The sequence below is a fragment of the Apodemus sylvaticus genome, unplaced genomic scaffold (genome assembly GCF_947179515.1).
Source record: "Apodemus sylvaticus unplaced genomic scaffold, mApoSyl1.1 scaffold_175, whole genome shotgun sequence".
In the NCBI taxonomy this organism is placed as follows: domain Eukaryota; kingdom Metazoa; phylum Chordata; class Mammalia; order Rodentia; family Muridae; genus Apodemus; species Apodemus sylvaticus.
This window is the reverse complement of record NW_026263452.1, coordinates 86,723-102,754: the sequence shown is the minus strand read 5'-3', so window position 1 is coordinate 102,754 and position 16,032 is coordinate 86,723. Positions and strand designations below refer to the sequence as shown.

The 16,032-nt window shown below is 40.0% G+C and overlaps 1 protein-coding gene across 49 annotated transcripts in view; it reads right to left on the bottom strand.

Annotated features, from left to right (window-relative positions):
• Nucleotides 1-16,032, bottom strand: part of LOC127676254 (zinc finger protein basonuclin-2-like) — a 191,812-nt gene that overhangs the window by 162,299 nt on the left and 13,481 nt on the right. For 47 of the 49 annotated variants that reach the window (XR_007975763.1, XR_007975798.1, XR_007975794.1 and 44 more), the window contains exon 2: nucleotides 15,928-16,016. The exons of the other annotated variants lie outside the window; for them this stretch is intronic. Coding sequence is in view for 2 of the 47 variants with exons in the window: in XM_052172143.1 (XP_052028103.1) it covers nucleotides 15,928-15,951 (24 nt within the window). In the remaining 45 variants the exon portion in view is untranslated. The remainder of the gene's footprint in view (nucleotides 1-15,927; nucleotides 16,017-16,032) is intronic. 49 annotated transcript variants of the gene reach the window in all.

The following is a 16,032-nucleotide window of genomic DNA, read 5'->3' as shown; positions in this document are numbered from 1 at the left end:
TTCACATAATACATGATAAAACATGATGTAAGGATGTTTTGGGCCATCTTAGAAATGGTTGGAAATTCTGTTCTACCCCAAGCCATAGTAATTTTTCATGAAATTCAGAAAAGCTACTCATGATGCCTATTTCCTGTTGAGGAAGGGTGGGTAAGACAGGGTCTTACCCCCCCCCCCAGCTCTTCACAAGCACACTGCACACCTGGTTCTGCCTCCACCTCCCAATGTGCACCAAGACTCACCAACAAACAGCAATTTTGAAATCAAACATTCTAACACAATAAAATCCCAAATGCTCATTAATACTCATTTGTACTTAAATGCTAAAAAAAACGATGGTAGAAAAATACTAAAAGTATTTATTACCATAATTAAACCATCCTGTTTCTGTAAAAGTAGAAACTTCAAGGTTTCGTAAAAGCACTGAATTTAATAATTGCATACGATAGTTTCAATCCTGAGCTGAGGTATGTCAGGCCACCAGTGAGCCCACAGGGTGTGAGGGACTGTAGAAGACGTTGCAAATCTTGTGCTTCCGAATGCAGACTGCAATGAAGTGACAGGGCACCACAGTGCAAGCAAGACCACAAACACACAATAAACTCATCACGTGTTTGCTTTTGAATCATGAGGGATTTTGTTACTGTATATTCAGGGTCTTCTGCTTTGGCCAAATTTACTGCAACCCCCATATTGAAGTTACATAATTATCCACAGTTATGTACAGATATGTTGTGAATGATGCTTAAAAATGGTATGCAAATGAAAGAAGATTAATGCAAAATAACATAGACAATTCCATTTGTATGAAATTACCAATAGACAGAAACATAAAGAAAGATTTATGACCACATACATTCAGAGAAAACTAATATTGAAAGATGACAGTTAATGGTATGCATTTCTTTTGGAGCTTCAAACTGTGGTTTATTTGTCCAGATTCAATAGAGATTAATTTTTAAATTTGCTCTATCAACAAGGCATCTTAGAGACTGATGGTTAAAAATATCCAATTCAAATTTTCTAAAACAAACACTTATTTCTGTTGTGGAGGAAAGGATCTCAAAGAACACATTCTCATCTTCTCATCAGGTAAGATGCAGAGCAAAGCCTTTCCTGACCTAAAATGAGAGCTCTGTTTGAGGACATGGAGCTTTGGTTGCCTTGAGTTTTAACGGTGTGTCAATTTTCACTTTTCTGGAACTTACATCTAGCTAACTAAAGAATATGGAGGCAGAGGTGCCGTTTCCTCCTGGAAGTCTTTAGACTACACCCTGTCTGTGTAGACAGGTCCATAGTGTGTAGACTGGTGACTATCTCCTTTATTTCTCTCCTCAGCTTCATTCACAGTTACCTAGAGCACACACAATGTCTCTGTTTTATTCACAGCCGTAGTTCTTACCAAGCAGTATCATTTTTTGCTGTTGTTTTGTTTTACAGATTTCTGATCCAAGGACAGCCTTTACCCTAGAGCTACAGCAAGCCTATGACCAATATTTGAGAGGGGGAGGGGAAGAGGGAAGAAAAAAGGGAGGGAGAGGGAGACACAAGATTCATATATGAATGGATGAATAGGTAAAAGGTGCATTTCAGGGAAAAGACTGACTAATTCTTAAAAGGATTTATTCAGAAGCAAACCATGTGATCATATTCATGTAATGAACAAAATCAGAATACAATCCTAAAGGACTCTGGGCAAACAGAGGTCTCATATTATTCCTGTCTTAAGAGAAAAAAAATCCTGAAAGTATGACTACAGAAACTTAAATGTAACCAGTGACAGGGTACTAAATATGTTAATATCATAAACACATAAACCATAAATGATCAGAAGTTAGGAACAATTAAGGGAAACAATTAAAATAGAATTGCATCATATTTCTTGAATTTGGTTGGTTCTCAAACATTAAATTCAGATGTTGCTTTTACTCATAAGCTCTGAAAAAGCAAATAATATTTTCTACATACTGTTCACAATAAATCGTAACTTACCATTCAAATTTAATCTATACACAAACATAACCCTAAAACCTCCACCAGGCCCACAAATACTCAAGACAACCAAAATCTGATTTCCAGGACAGCAGTTTTAACTTTACAAGTACAATATTTATACTGAGGAGATAAATTATGTAAATCATAATGGCTTACGCTTGTATCATATCTAAGCCTGCACTTTTGCATTCTACAAGATTTCTACACATTTACCCATAGCTCAGTTGGTCTACTGAAACAATTTTACATTTCAGACAGTTAGATATTTATTAAGATTTAAGATCTGTTTGGGAAAAGCTTTAAACAATATCATTCACATTACTCACTTGATCACAGTGTCTATACAACAAACCTGAATTTAAAATTCATTCATAAATTCAGCCTCTATTGAAGCCACTATACCACTCACCTTCTTTCCATGCTGCCCTAAAATATTAAATTCAAACATCAAATTCATATTTAAATTAGATCAGTCTTAACTAATATTAGTTGACAACACAATTAGCCAAAAGAATATTGGTAATCTTTCCAGACAGAAATATTAAAATCCTTTTAAATGTATAAAATCTTTATTGCAAGTGTTTGTTTTGATGCAGGGCCTCAAATAGCCAGGGTGGTCTTGAACTCACTGTATAGCTGAAGGTAACCTTAAATTAGGTTATCCTGTGAATGAGGGTAACCTGTTCTACCTCTCAGCATGGAATCTGCAGGTATATGTCACCATAAAAGGTCTATACAGTGCCTCTACCATACCTGGCTAAAGTTCTTCCAGGACTTTAAAACCTAGTTCAGAGCAGTACATAAATATGCTAGCAACTCTACTAAAGGAACAATTGTGATAAGAAAAGGACAAGATTAAGAAACTAGGGAACACTAAGCCTGGTACCAAACAGGTAAAGACTATCAGAGAAAAGTGAATGCAGACAGGTAAGCTGCCCTACACTCAAAAGAGGCTCTGGCTACACAGCTGAGGAGTTTGCCCAACGAAGAGCAACGACACTGTCAGAAGATTTCCTTTGATGTCTCCAACCCCAAGAAGACTGTCCTGTAGAGAAACTGAAGGCGACCTGAGCAGCAAGGTAACACGCCAAGAAAGGGCTCTGAGCAGGGATATAAATGCACCACCAACCAACCCCAGCCCTCCAGCTACAGACACTACAACTCAGGGTTCAAAAGACATTCAAAGGGGAAGCAGCTGCAAAGGATGGTGAAATGAAAACAATGTATTTAATGTCTGAACGGTGAGAGCTGGACGTTAGCACAGAATCCGCACTTCTACAGTGCGGACTTTTGGGGGGGGGAAAGAGCACGTTTTCAGTTCACAGAAAGGCCTAGGACCTTAAACAAACTGTGTCTAACCCATTTACCTAATAGATAAGGTTAAACTTGTGCCCATACTTAAGCCTTCAGTGTAGTGCAAACGTGCCTTAAAGTATCCCACTAGCAAAGGATTCCACAGGGCCTTCACATCCTATCTGACAGGGCACACAGCTATTCTGTATTTCACGAAGGCCTCAATTATTCTAAGAAGGTAATATCACACATGGAAGGATTTGGGCCACAAACACATAAATGGGTCATGAACTAAGATGCACTAAGGTTCACACTGTTTACTTCTTGAAGGAGCTATTCAAGAACACATTCTTGAGCCAGAGATGGAACTAAATGGATGCAAAGGAAGAGGGAAGGAGGAGGAAAGAAGGAAGAGAGGGGAGCAGGAGGGAAGAGAAGGAAGAGGCAGAGGGAAGGAGGAGCATACGTTTACCAGGTCCTTTAGCCACTCCTTGGATAAACCATAAAAAGCTGTAAGAGAAAGCATGCAGGGCTATTGCTACACATAGACAGTTGTGTGCACACTTAGCACGCACAAAGCCCCAAGTAGGGAGTAAAGGGCCAACAAAAGGAGGGAAAGGCTCTAGAAGGGAAGGGAAGAACAGAGGCCAGGGGGGATATAAACACACACATGCCAACCTTACAAAAGCAGTGGCCATGTGCACACACTACCAGGCCTTCCTGGAACCAGAACCGGAATCAGAACGGAACCACACACCCCCTCCCGAGCATCTTGTACCATTGTACCTACTTAGGTGAGCAGACCTACAGTTCAACTGCTCCAGGACCTGCAAAGAAAAGGATCACAGAACCTGGGATGCCAGAGTTGTGACAAGAAGCAGACTCTTCTGAATGCACCAAAAAAAAAAAAAAAAAAGAGCTAAAATTGCCCAACAAAATGCAAGGCAACAGGAGCTGAGTGGCTTATCCTGGCTGATTACTGTTCTAATACTCTCATCGACAGGGGGTGAAATACAAAGAAAGTGTGTGCTGGTTTTTACAGAAAACATATGGGAACTTACCTGGGGAAATTTACTCTCTCTTAATTAAACAAGGATTCTTTTCAGGGAGGAAAAAGTCAGCGACTAGTGAATATAATGCACTGGTATTCTCCTTCATCCAGGGCATGCGGGTTAGCTTTTGTCAGCTTGACACACACTAGTCACTGGGGAAGAATGAACTGAATGACTCCTATCGGTTTGGTTTGTAGGCATGTCTATGTGACAGCTTCTTGGGGGTTGAGCTACCTGGAAGGCCCAGACCACAGCGGGCAGTGTCATCTGTAGGCAGGTGGTCCTGGGAGGTATGAGAAAGGTAACTGAACATGGGCTTGGGAGCAAGCAGGAAGTGTCGTTCTGCTGAGGTTCCCATCTCTGTTCCTGCTGGAGCTCCTGCTCTGACATCCGTCAGTGATGGACAGTGATCTGGAATGTGTAAGCCAAGGAAGGCCTTCCCCCACAAGTGCTCACAAGCGATGTTTAACACAATAGAAAGCAAGCCAGGAGCATGGGTATCTGGCAGCAGCTAGAACAGTACTTTACATACAGAGACCTGGTGGATGGGTCAAGCAAATAGAGAGGGCAGTCTAGAAAAGATAATGGAGATTCCAGGCTCCCTGGGAAAAATAAATGGCAGAGAGCACAGGAAGAGAACAAATTAACATATTCCCAGGCAAGAGAGGGCCAGGGCCAAGGCATAGAATGGAAAGGAACGCCAATTTCGTGAGTCTTCCTAGATGAGCGCCATCTCTCTGTCCCCTGACATGAGACCAGCAACAAGCCAACCTAACACCTCCTTCAGCGACCAGGGCCTCTGGCAGGAGAATCGAGTTTACTCCAAGACACCATGGTCATCTTAAAGTCTCCTGAAGACCTTGCTCTTAAAATGAAGAACACACAATGAGTTTCCTGAGCGTCCTTCAGGCACTCACTAATATGCTAGAACTCCGAAGGCCACACATATACACAGCAGAATACAGACTCTCAAGCAGACTGCCTGAGTGTGAGTCTCTGTTCCCCTACCACCAGCGATCAGACCTCAGGCTAAATTGCCCTTGCCTCAGTTTCCTGCCTATAACAGACAAGAAACCGTCTTTTCTCTAATGGACCTATCCCTAAGGATATAATGTACTTCAGCTGTAACTCTAGTTACTATTTTGTAATTAATGATAGTATCTTTCCAGCATGAGTATTTATATGAACAAACTACCTTTTGGTAAATGTTTTTGTGGGAAGTACAGCTATTCTGAATACCACTTCTTAGAGTACTTCACCCCCTATGCCACAGACAGACAACTATTAATCAAGCTAGAATCTCCTACTTAGCTTGATGCAGCTTCAGGAGTCTGCTGATGAGGATTCCACAAAGGATGAGTTAGTTCATCATGGCCCAAGAATTACCAATGCTTCATTACTTCACCATTATGCCTTTGCCAAAGAGTTCAATCTAGTTTGTGTACTGTACCTTTAAAAATATGGTCCCAGGAACAGGGAGTATGTATCAGTTGATGGACACTTGGAAAATACATGACTATATGATGAACTCTGGGTTTGATTCCCCAGTATTAAAAATAAAGGTTAAAAAAAATCCATAGAATCCCAATTGGTAGAAGATTTACCAAGATCTTTACAAAAGAGCCTATAACTGGTTTGGGACTACGGAACCCTTGACTTGCAGCTCTAAGGGGCCCCCAATTCACCAACATCTCAGTGACATTTATGCTGTTGTTCCCTGTGGGAAGCAATGGAAAACTTCAGATAAACTGAGATAGGTCCCTTTTCATTATTCTTTAACAACTTTATACATGCGTTATATTGAGTTTTAGTCATTTTAACCCCATTATCATCTCTCAACACTGAGCCCCCTCATTCTCACTTCTCCCATTTTCATATCCTTCTTCCTTTTCTTTCCTTTCCTCTCTTTTTTTCTTTGTCTCTTTCTGTGACCAACTCAATTTAATTAAGGTTGCTTGCAGGGGCATGAGTTAGTGGTTTTTTATTGAAGCATGGGCAATTTGGCAATGGCTATAATTATGAGAAGAATGATTCTTCCTCTTCTAGCAACCATTAACTGCCAACAGCTCTTCACCAGGCAGCACAAGCCCCTTCCCCACATGTACAACAGTGTGAATTCAGGAGCACAATGGCATTGCCATCGCCCGAAGGCAGCAAAGATTGGTCCCTATAAACATGACGCCTGATTTAACAACAGGAGTGATCCAAAGTGCGGTACCAGTACTGGAAACACATTCCTGTGGTGACGAGGTGGAATGGAAAGAAAAGGAGCCATTTAATGAAGCAAAATCAGAAAAGTAATGCCAGAAAAGTAATTTAGGCAAAGAGCAGAGAACAATGGGAGAAAGTAACTTCCTCACATGCTCCACAGCCTGCTGGGCTTCACCTCTGGATAATCCTCTCTCCTCACCACACTAGGTCAGTCCCCACCACCACCTGTGGTAGCTCCTAAGGGCCTCAGCTGAGACATGTTTCAGCTCCCACAGGATTCTTGAAGCCAGGACTCACGCTGAATATTGAATGTGTACTCCCCGACCAGAGCCTAGCCAGGTTACAATAAGAGCCCTCCCTACTCTATCTACAGGCAAGTCTTACAGTTTGGCTTAAACCCCAAAGGTTCTTACATGCAACAACAGACATGAATCTCAGATGAAACCACCACACTTACAAATACACACTGTATGATTTACATTTATATCACATTCCGGAAAAAGACTAAACTACAGAGGTGAGAAAAATATTGGTGATACCAATAACGGGCAGGAGAATAGACTTTATTTTCTCCATCACATAGGGGTACTTTCAAGGTGTGTTGTTTAATTTACAAACAAGAACACTATATTGAATAGTGCATAGTGCTCACTAGGTAGCTCTTCTGTGCCTTGATGAATTCTTTGCTTTCCCAACTCCACACAGTTCTGACACCAGTGTGAGGCTTGATGTGCCCTTGGTCAGTTACCCTGTTCCAGGAATCCTGTTTATAATTAGTTCAAATCTTATTTTCAGTGTGAATACTTTTTCTTTGCTTCACTTTGAGCTTTCTTGACAGATTTCTTTTCTATTATCACTTCTTTTGACCTGTCACATGAGTTTATCAAAGAGAAGGGGACAACATAACTACATGTCTGTCTGCTCATAAACCAACAGAAAGAACTAACACCACTAATACAGTGAATCATAACTCATTAACATGACTTCTGATATAATTAGACTATACTGATAGGGAACTGGTGTTAATTAACCATGGCAAGTAAAAGCCAGTGTCATGTAAAAGAAGAAACAATTACACTTAAAGTAATTTTAAAATGAATGAACTGAATCACCAGAGATTTAAGATATATAAATTGAGTACCTTCCTACATCTTATAATAATCAAAGAAGTGGGGAGGTCCCTGAAGACGCAATTCCATCTAGATTAATAAATGAGAAGAAATTTGTCCTACAATTCCAACTCTGATACCAGTAACAAAATTATGGGTACTATTATGTTTTTATGACATTCCTTTTACAAAGTCAGTAATATTTTTTCATTGGTTGAATGGACCAAGAGAGAATAATATTAGACAATACTTGTAGAAATTCAACCAGACACTATCATACAAATATACACAGTGACTGCAACTGGTACTATTCTCTAATGTGCTCACAGAATCCTCATAGCCACCCACAAGGCAAGTGGCATTATAATCACCTGTATGTATAGCAGAATGCCAGAGAATAAGGAAGTCCAATAATTCTTCTACAGATAGGCCAACAGTAAGCAATAGAGCCAGGATTTGAACTCAAAAACAACTTCACAAATCAAGCTGTTCAAAATGCTATTTCTCTCTGCTTTCTGTACAAAATAAACACAGTCATCAGGAAGGGTACCCAGTACTGATCCCTAGATGTTGCACAGATATCACTTAGTGATGTTCAACACCACACACAGTTTGCTCTCCTGGGACATCAAGTACAACAAACAATGACCCACTGAGTTAGAAAAACCATTCCAAGATGCTAAGGGTGGCAGGAGAACAGAGTGAAAAAAAATCAAAATAAGTCCATTCTTCTATGGAAAACTGACATAAATACAAGAAGATCACTAATTTGTAAGACTAGAAAAAGTCTTGTATTTATCATAAATGTGTCTAAGAAGAGTACTGTTACAACAAGGTATGGAGCATGAACAAATTCCACTGACATTTTCAATACCTCTGACCCTGAAAGTTAATCATACTGCTTGCAGAGGTCTGATCTCACAAGAATTCCATAAGGAGCAGGAACGTGAGGGCCTAATAAGGATGTATGATACAGGAGCAAAGGGATTAGTTAACTAAAATAAGTGGATTCCTCTCTAAATATAATCCGCTCATAAGGACATTTAGAACATTTTTATCTCATTAGGGGTATTAAGTGAGGAAAAGAGTCTCAGTACCAAACAATCCTAATTATAATTCATCTTAGGAAATAAAGTGAGTTTTCGTAACTGAAATGGAAAATGTATGGCAGGAAACATCTTTAATATAATAACAGAACTGTCACCAAACTCAGACACTAAAACAAACACGGCAGGCTAAAGGAACACAATGAAAACTAACTAACTGCTCTCAGAGTGACAATGGCTTTTCATGTTTCTCAAAACATGCTTCTTCCTCTGTCATCATAACAACCCAAAGCACAAGTAAGATGACTGAGAAAAAGAGACTCAGTTTGTAAGCAGCAGGACACATAATAACGGTTTACTCTAACACATCTTCCATGAAGGTGACACAAGAAGTAAAATCAAGGCAGTTAATAAGGCAACTTCACTATCAGTGGGCTTCCATGTGGGGAAAACTCTGTCTACTTCGCCATCTCACCAGAAAGGAGAGCTTGCCAACCAAGTAGTGCAACAATAAATAAATAAATAAATAAATAAATAAATAAATAAATAAATAAATAAATTCTACAGAAATGGAATGCATGGTGTGACTTCTTGTTGTTAGATGTTCAAAGACAATTTTACTAAAATTGAAAAGAGAAACTTGAAAGCAGGTAAGCTGTAAACCTCAGCAGCTGTCACAGAATTGAACAGGGAAGGGTTTGAGTTAAGCCAACATGGAGGTCAGCCACCTGGCAGATAACAGCTACAGGGCAGACACAAAAGCTTTAAAGAAAAGGAGACCTAAAGGACTAGAGAAAGCATATTTAGCTCTGGCCAGCAACCTAAAGACAGAAGAGAAGAAGGAGGAATATATATGTTCCGTTTTGAGTCAGAATTTACAATGGCAGGCAGACCCAGCATAAGCTGATGGTAGCTCTGTAGCTTCTGCATCGAGGATGCGAATTCCAGGAAGGGAACGTAAGATAATAAAACAGTAGGTCAGAGGTGATGCCCAGTGTTGGGTATCCATCACAGCTTCGGCCTCTTACTGTGGTAAGAGTCTCCCTCAGAAGGTAGGGCTGTCTCATTGCCTTTTTGAGCTCCACAGCCTTATTGCAAGCAGTTAATTTTCTAAATTTCAGATAGGAAGTAATCACTACCCTCTCCTAGCATAGTTCCTCTCAGGAAGCACTGGAGAAAACTTGGTCCAGTGCCTACTCTCAAGGCTGTTCATCTCCATGACTAAAATCACGAGGCATATCTCTCTTTGTTGAGAGCTAGGGCTTTCATGCTCCTAGTCTACACCATGCCCCCAGGAAAGAGGGGGCAGGCATAGGCATCAGTGTTTTCACATTAGGTACAAGTATCTGCCTCGATTATTTTTAAGTATCTATTTGAAAACTGTGAAGGGGTTGTTCTGTGGAAGTAAAAGAACAGTTGCATCATTATTCAGCGGTGGCTAAGAAAACACTTTACAATTACATAACAGAAAGATCAGAGGACAGGGAACTATTTTCCTACTGTAAGACTCAACACAGCTTTTAAAAAGCTGAATTTTTCAGCCAACAAAAGCAATCAGAACAATAGTCTATGTTATCATTAATTTTACACTTTCCAGTATGGCCCACTCTTCTCTGTAGTAAGTCTTTGCTATGGGGAATTAGGGTTGGGGGAAGAATATAGGGATTTAGATCAGTCAATGAATTTTGCATGATGTATGTATATATGTATGTATGTATGTATGTATGTATGTATGTGTGTGTGTATGTATTTGATAAATAAACTGTCCTTTCTTGATTAGGCAACTTTTCCTTTCCTTGAAAAATAGTGTCAATCCTGTTCCTATTCCTACCTGCCCCTGGTCCACCTACAAACTCTGTTTTCCCTTTCCAGAAGATCCATGTACCCACCCCCACCACAGTCCTCTCTCCTTGTTACTTACCCTCTCTGAGTTTGTGACTTGCAGTATGATTATCCTTAACAACTAATATCCACTTACAAGTGAGTATATATCATGCTTGCCTTTCTGGGTCTGTGTTGCCTTGCTAAGGATCATGGTATTGTTGATTGGTTGGTTGGTTGGTTGGTTGGTTGGTTGGTTGGTTGGTTGGTTGGTTGGTTTGTAGTCTAATCTATTTGTCTGAAAATTTCACGTTGTCATTTTTTTAACATCTGAGTAATACTCCATTGTTTAAGTGTATATTTCCTTTATCCATTCTTTGGTTGAGGAAAATCTAGGTTGTTTCCAGAGTCTGACTATTATGAATAAAGCAGCTATAAACATAGTTGAGCAAGTGTCTTTGTGGTAAGATGGAGTGTCTTTGGGTATATGCTCAGGAGTGGTATAGCTGTGTCTTAAAGTAAATCAATTCCAAATTTTCTGAGAAACATCCATATTGACTTCCAAAGTAGCTGTACAAGTTTGCACTCTGACCAAGAATGGAAGAGTGTTCCCCTTGTTCCACATCCTCACCAGCACGGGTTGTTACTTGTGTTATTGGTCTTAGCCATTCTGACAGATATAAGATGAAATCAGAAAGTAGATTCAATTTGTATTTCCCTGATGGATAAGGATATTAAATGTTTCTTTAAGTGTTTCTCAGCCATTTGAGATTCCACTATTTTGAACTCTCTGTTTAGATTTGTATCTTATCTTTAATTGGGTTATTTGGCTTGTTGATGCATAGTTTCTTGAGTTCTTTATGTATTTTAGATATTAGAATTCTATGTGATGTGGAGTTGGGTTGGAGATGGAGGGAGAGAGGGAGAGACAACTAGAGTTGGAGAGCATTTAGAGGGTGATGGAGAAACCCAGTATAGTAGAAACTTCTAGGAATTTTTAAGGGTGATCCTAGCAAGAATTCCTACTAGTGAAGAACACACAGCCTGAACTGGTCATCTTCTGTACTGTAACCAGGCAAGGCTTCTCGTAGTAGCACTAGGACACTAACTGAACCACATAACCTTCAATGTACAAACTATCCTGCCTGTAAGATGTGCTGGGGAAATGATGACTCGAGCTTGTGAAAGTGGCCAACCAATGACTACTCTAACTTAGGGCCTACACCAGGAGAGGGGCCCATGCCAGTACTGCCTGGATAGGCAGATGCTAAATGACCCAGAGACCTAAGGTAGAACCAAACACAACTGGAACAAAAAAAACCTGTCAATGAAATAGTTGCTAACGAACACTGTTACACTCATAGATTTGTACCTAGCACCAGAGAGGCTTCCTCAGGCAGCTAATGAGAGTAGACATAGAAACCTATTGCCAAAGATTACACAGAGTTCAAGAAAGCGCACCAAAGAAGAGGAAGAATTAATTGCAGGAGCATTGTTAGAGGACGCCAGGAGAACATGGCCCACAAATTCAACTAAGCAGGGGAGGGGCTCACAGAGACTGAAGTGGCAATTATGAAGCCTTCATGGATCTTCAATCGATCCTATGAATACGTCTTATGGATGTTTAGCTTGGGGTTTTAATGGGCCTCCTAACAGCAGTAGTAAGGATGTCTCTGAATCCTTTGCCTATTCCTAGGAATCTTTCCTTTGACTGGGTTGCCATTTCCAGCCTTGATATGAATAAGGATTTGTACATAGTCTTATTTTATCTTTTTATGGAATGTTCAGTTGATATCCCTTGGAGGCTTGCTCTTTTCTGAAAGGTGGGTTGGGGAGAAAGGATGTTGGGGAGAAACTGGGAGCTGTAGAGGAAGAGGAAGCTGTAGTCAGAATTCATTGTATGAGACAAGAATAAGTAAAAAGTAGTATCAGGATCAAGTCATATGACAGAAAACACATAGGTATACACACATGCATGCACCTGGACACACATGTGGTGCACAGGGACACACATATGGCCGTTATATTTTTGTATTCTCACATTTATGATGACTGTGGTAGTCTGAATGAGATTCCTCCACATAGGCTCATAGGCTCATGTATTTGAATGCTGGCGATCCAGTCAGTGAACTGTTCAGGATGGATGGAAGTGTGGCCTTGCTGTAGAGGATGTGTCACTAGCAGTGAGTTTTGAGGTGTCACAAGTCCATACCATTACTAATTAGTTCTCACTCTGCCTCACACTTGTGGATGAGAGTAAGCTCTCAGCTACTGCCCCAGCACCATGCTTGCCTCCTGATGCCATACGCACTACCACACTGGTCATGGACTCTAACCCTCTAAAACTATGAACCTCAAAAAATTGTTACAAGTTGCCTGGGTCATGGTATTTTAACACACCAATATAAAAGTGACTAAGACAATGATGAAATCCTATTACCTTAAAAGCCAGAGAGTAAAAAGCTTCAGACACTCTCCTATGTCATACAGACAGCATCTACCCTAAGCATGGAAACAAGTATGAATGTAAATGTATGAAGTCTTTCTTAATTTTAAGCTGAACTATATAGCACATACCCCCTACAGAACACAATCATCTTCTCTTCCTGTGCCCTGTAGCTTGTTCTTTCCATTGGAGCATCTGTTCTGACACTTAATGCCTTTACCTCAGGCATTCAAATATTACCAGGTCTAAATCAGGACCTATCTCAGGAAAACCCCAAGACTTGAATCACCCTTCACAGGATTCATCCACTGTCTAGACCAATTTTCAACCTCCCTGAGGCCTTTAACTAACTTAAGAAAGATGCAATGCTCAATAAAGATCCCCAGAAAGAGTGGTACCAAAGTGGAGACAGAGTATAATTGATATAATCAATGTTGACTAACTTTTGTAGGGTGGAGATTCCAAAGCAATGTAGGTAGAATAAGTTAGCAAAAGAAGTGGGAAAACTGCAGGAAGATAGAAAAGAGGAAAAGAGGGCTCCACATTTGACAGAAGTTTCTCCACTCCAAAGATGTTTGAAGAAAAACTGTAACTGCTAATCCTAGCCTTTAAAAAAAAAATACTTCTGACATCACTGCAGTATTAGAAACATTTGGGAGTATGAACCATCGGCTGACAGTTACAGGAATCCTGGAAGGGGAAACAATGGTCAAGGAAGGCCAGACAGCAATACAGTTATAAACCTCTGCACAGTCCCAAAGCTTCCTCCAAGCCATGCAAGCCACTCCCAGTAAGAGGTGGATGGGAATGCTGTTCCTCACTTCCCCAGGTGATGATGCTAAGGAGGGGCATGAACACAGCTCTGCTGCAGAGAACATTTGGGTTCCTTGGTTTTCTCACCTTTTGAAGTAAGACATGTCATGGGTTTCATTCCCAAGGGCCTGAGATTTATAGAAGCCAGTAAAGACATGATTTACAAGTCTAACTACAAAAAATGCTAGTATAAAAACAAAAACTTTCCAATTTTCCTTATGCCATGACTTGGTCCTTCTGTAATATAGGAAATGGGGTTGAGGAAAATGTTGTGGTTAAAAAAAAATACAGCAGGTCACTTCAAGATTAGGAATCTTTCAAAAAAGATAGCACCCTCACTCAAAAATTGCATTTATTTTATTTTATGTGTATGGGTGCTTTGCTTGCATAGATATATGTGCACCACGAGTGCCTGTTACAGACAGTTGTGAGCCACCCTGGGTGCTGGAAATCAAACCCCAGATTACTCCTCTTCCAGAGGAACAGTGTCTTTAACCACTGAACCATCTCCAGCCCTGTGCTCCAAATTTGTGACAATGAAGGTTTGAAAAAACAATACACCCACTCTCAAAGCACGTAAGTAAAGAAAATAGATAAACTACCAAACCAGTATTCCATGCTGTCAATGAGTCAACAAGTACATCCCACAGAAACTAACAGTGTTTAATAAAAGTTCCTCTTTATCAATAATATTCTCATGTTACTTAAAAATTCCACAAAAATCAGCTCTTTAAAGGAATCTTTTTATAATTGAAGCCTTTCAACTTAAACACTTATGCTAGCTAGACTGAGTATTTATAGATACTCAAAATAGTACACCTTCAATTCAGATGTCTAAGAGAGCAAAGTATAGTAGATGTTTTAACAACAAAATCATGCTTCCACAGAATGTCTGTTGCAAGAGAATATATCTGTAAAATCACATGTGAGAAATGTTTATACGTCAGAAATGTAACTAACTCATAAATACACAAAACACAATCTAACATTAGAATTAGAGCATCTGTAAATTCAATATCCATTATCTGCCTTTCTGGCTCTCCATGGATATCAAAAACAACAAGACTGATAAGCATCCTTTTCACTGTCTGTAGCGCATGCACACAATTGCCGGCTAGATTTTTAAGTACCCCATTGTGGCTAGCATGGCAATAGATGTTCAGGTCAGCCTGTTCGGCAGAGGGCAAGAAACCATGGACTCTGATATCAGAAAGTTAGACTTTCAACAATATGGCACACAACAGAGAACTTCCTGACCAGCACAAAACATGGTGGTTGGAGAAATGGAGCATGATTAAAATAAAAGAAACAATACGGGAGAGTTCATGATCTAGTGCCATTTCTATCTTTAGTATAGATTTTAAGATCTAATCTACTCTAAGTCTCTCAAAACAATAACTATTATTCCCATGAGGTAATAATCAACTTGAACTCAGAAAATTCAAGTTCAAGTGTATTGTATGCTGAGACGGTAGTCACAGAGAGCACAGTGGCACTGAATGAGTTCTCACATACTTTACATTCTATGGCCATCTGAAACCATGCATGAATGAAAACATACGTGGTGTCATAAGCACATCACAATCTTTCCTAGATAGCAAAGTAGTGAAGTATTAATAACTATATATGTCATTAAAAATATCCCCTGGCTCTTCTGAAGAGAACAGTATTCTCTAGCTCAGTGTAAGGAATCTGTTCAGTAGCCATGTTACAAAAATCCAAAAGCTAAGTTAATGCTAAAATGCTTATCAACCATGTGGGTTCCAGAGCCTACATTATGAAAAAAAATTACAAAAAAGCTGAACCCCAAGAGGAGAAAATCTCTGTTAATATCGGGTATCCTACTGAAAAGTCTTGAGAAACTGTGAGTTCTTGCCATCTCAGAAAGCAGGCTGACTTAAACACCTATCATTACAATGGACAAAACAAAGGTACCACTCCTTGTCTACCGGGGTGGTAGATGAAAATCCATGCTGAGCCTCAGGAAAGGAAGCTGAGCTGGACTCTCCCACCAAAGAAACAACTACCTCCACAAGGCAAGTATGGGCATTCCAGGGGGAGGAAAAGGTCTACCTCCCGATTTTCATCTGGCCTTGCTCCCATGTATCAAGTTAATGTTTTAGCTCAGTGAAAGTAATTACCAGCCAGGCTCTGCAATCCATCATTCACCATGGGCATTCCTGCTGATTCTTTCTTTGGTCTCTAGGACCCAAGAATCTCTTTTGTTGATCTGTAAGTGCAAAGGA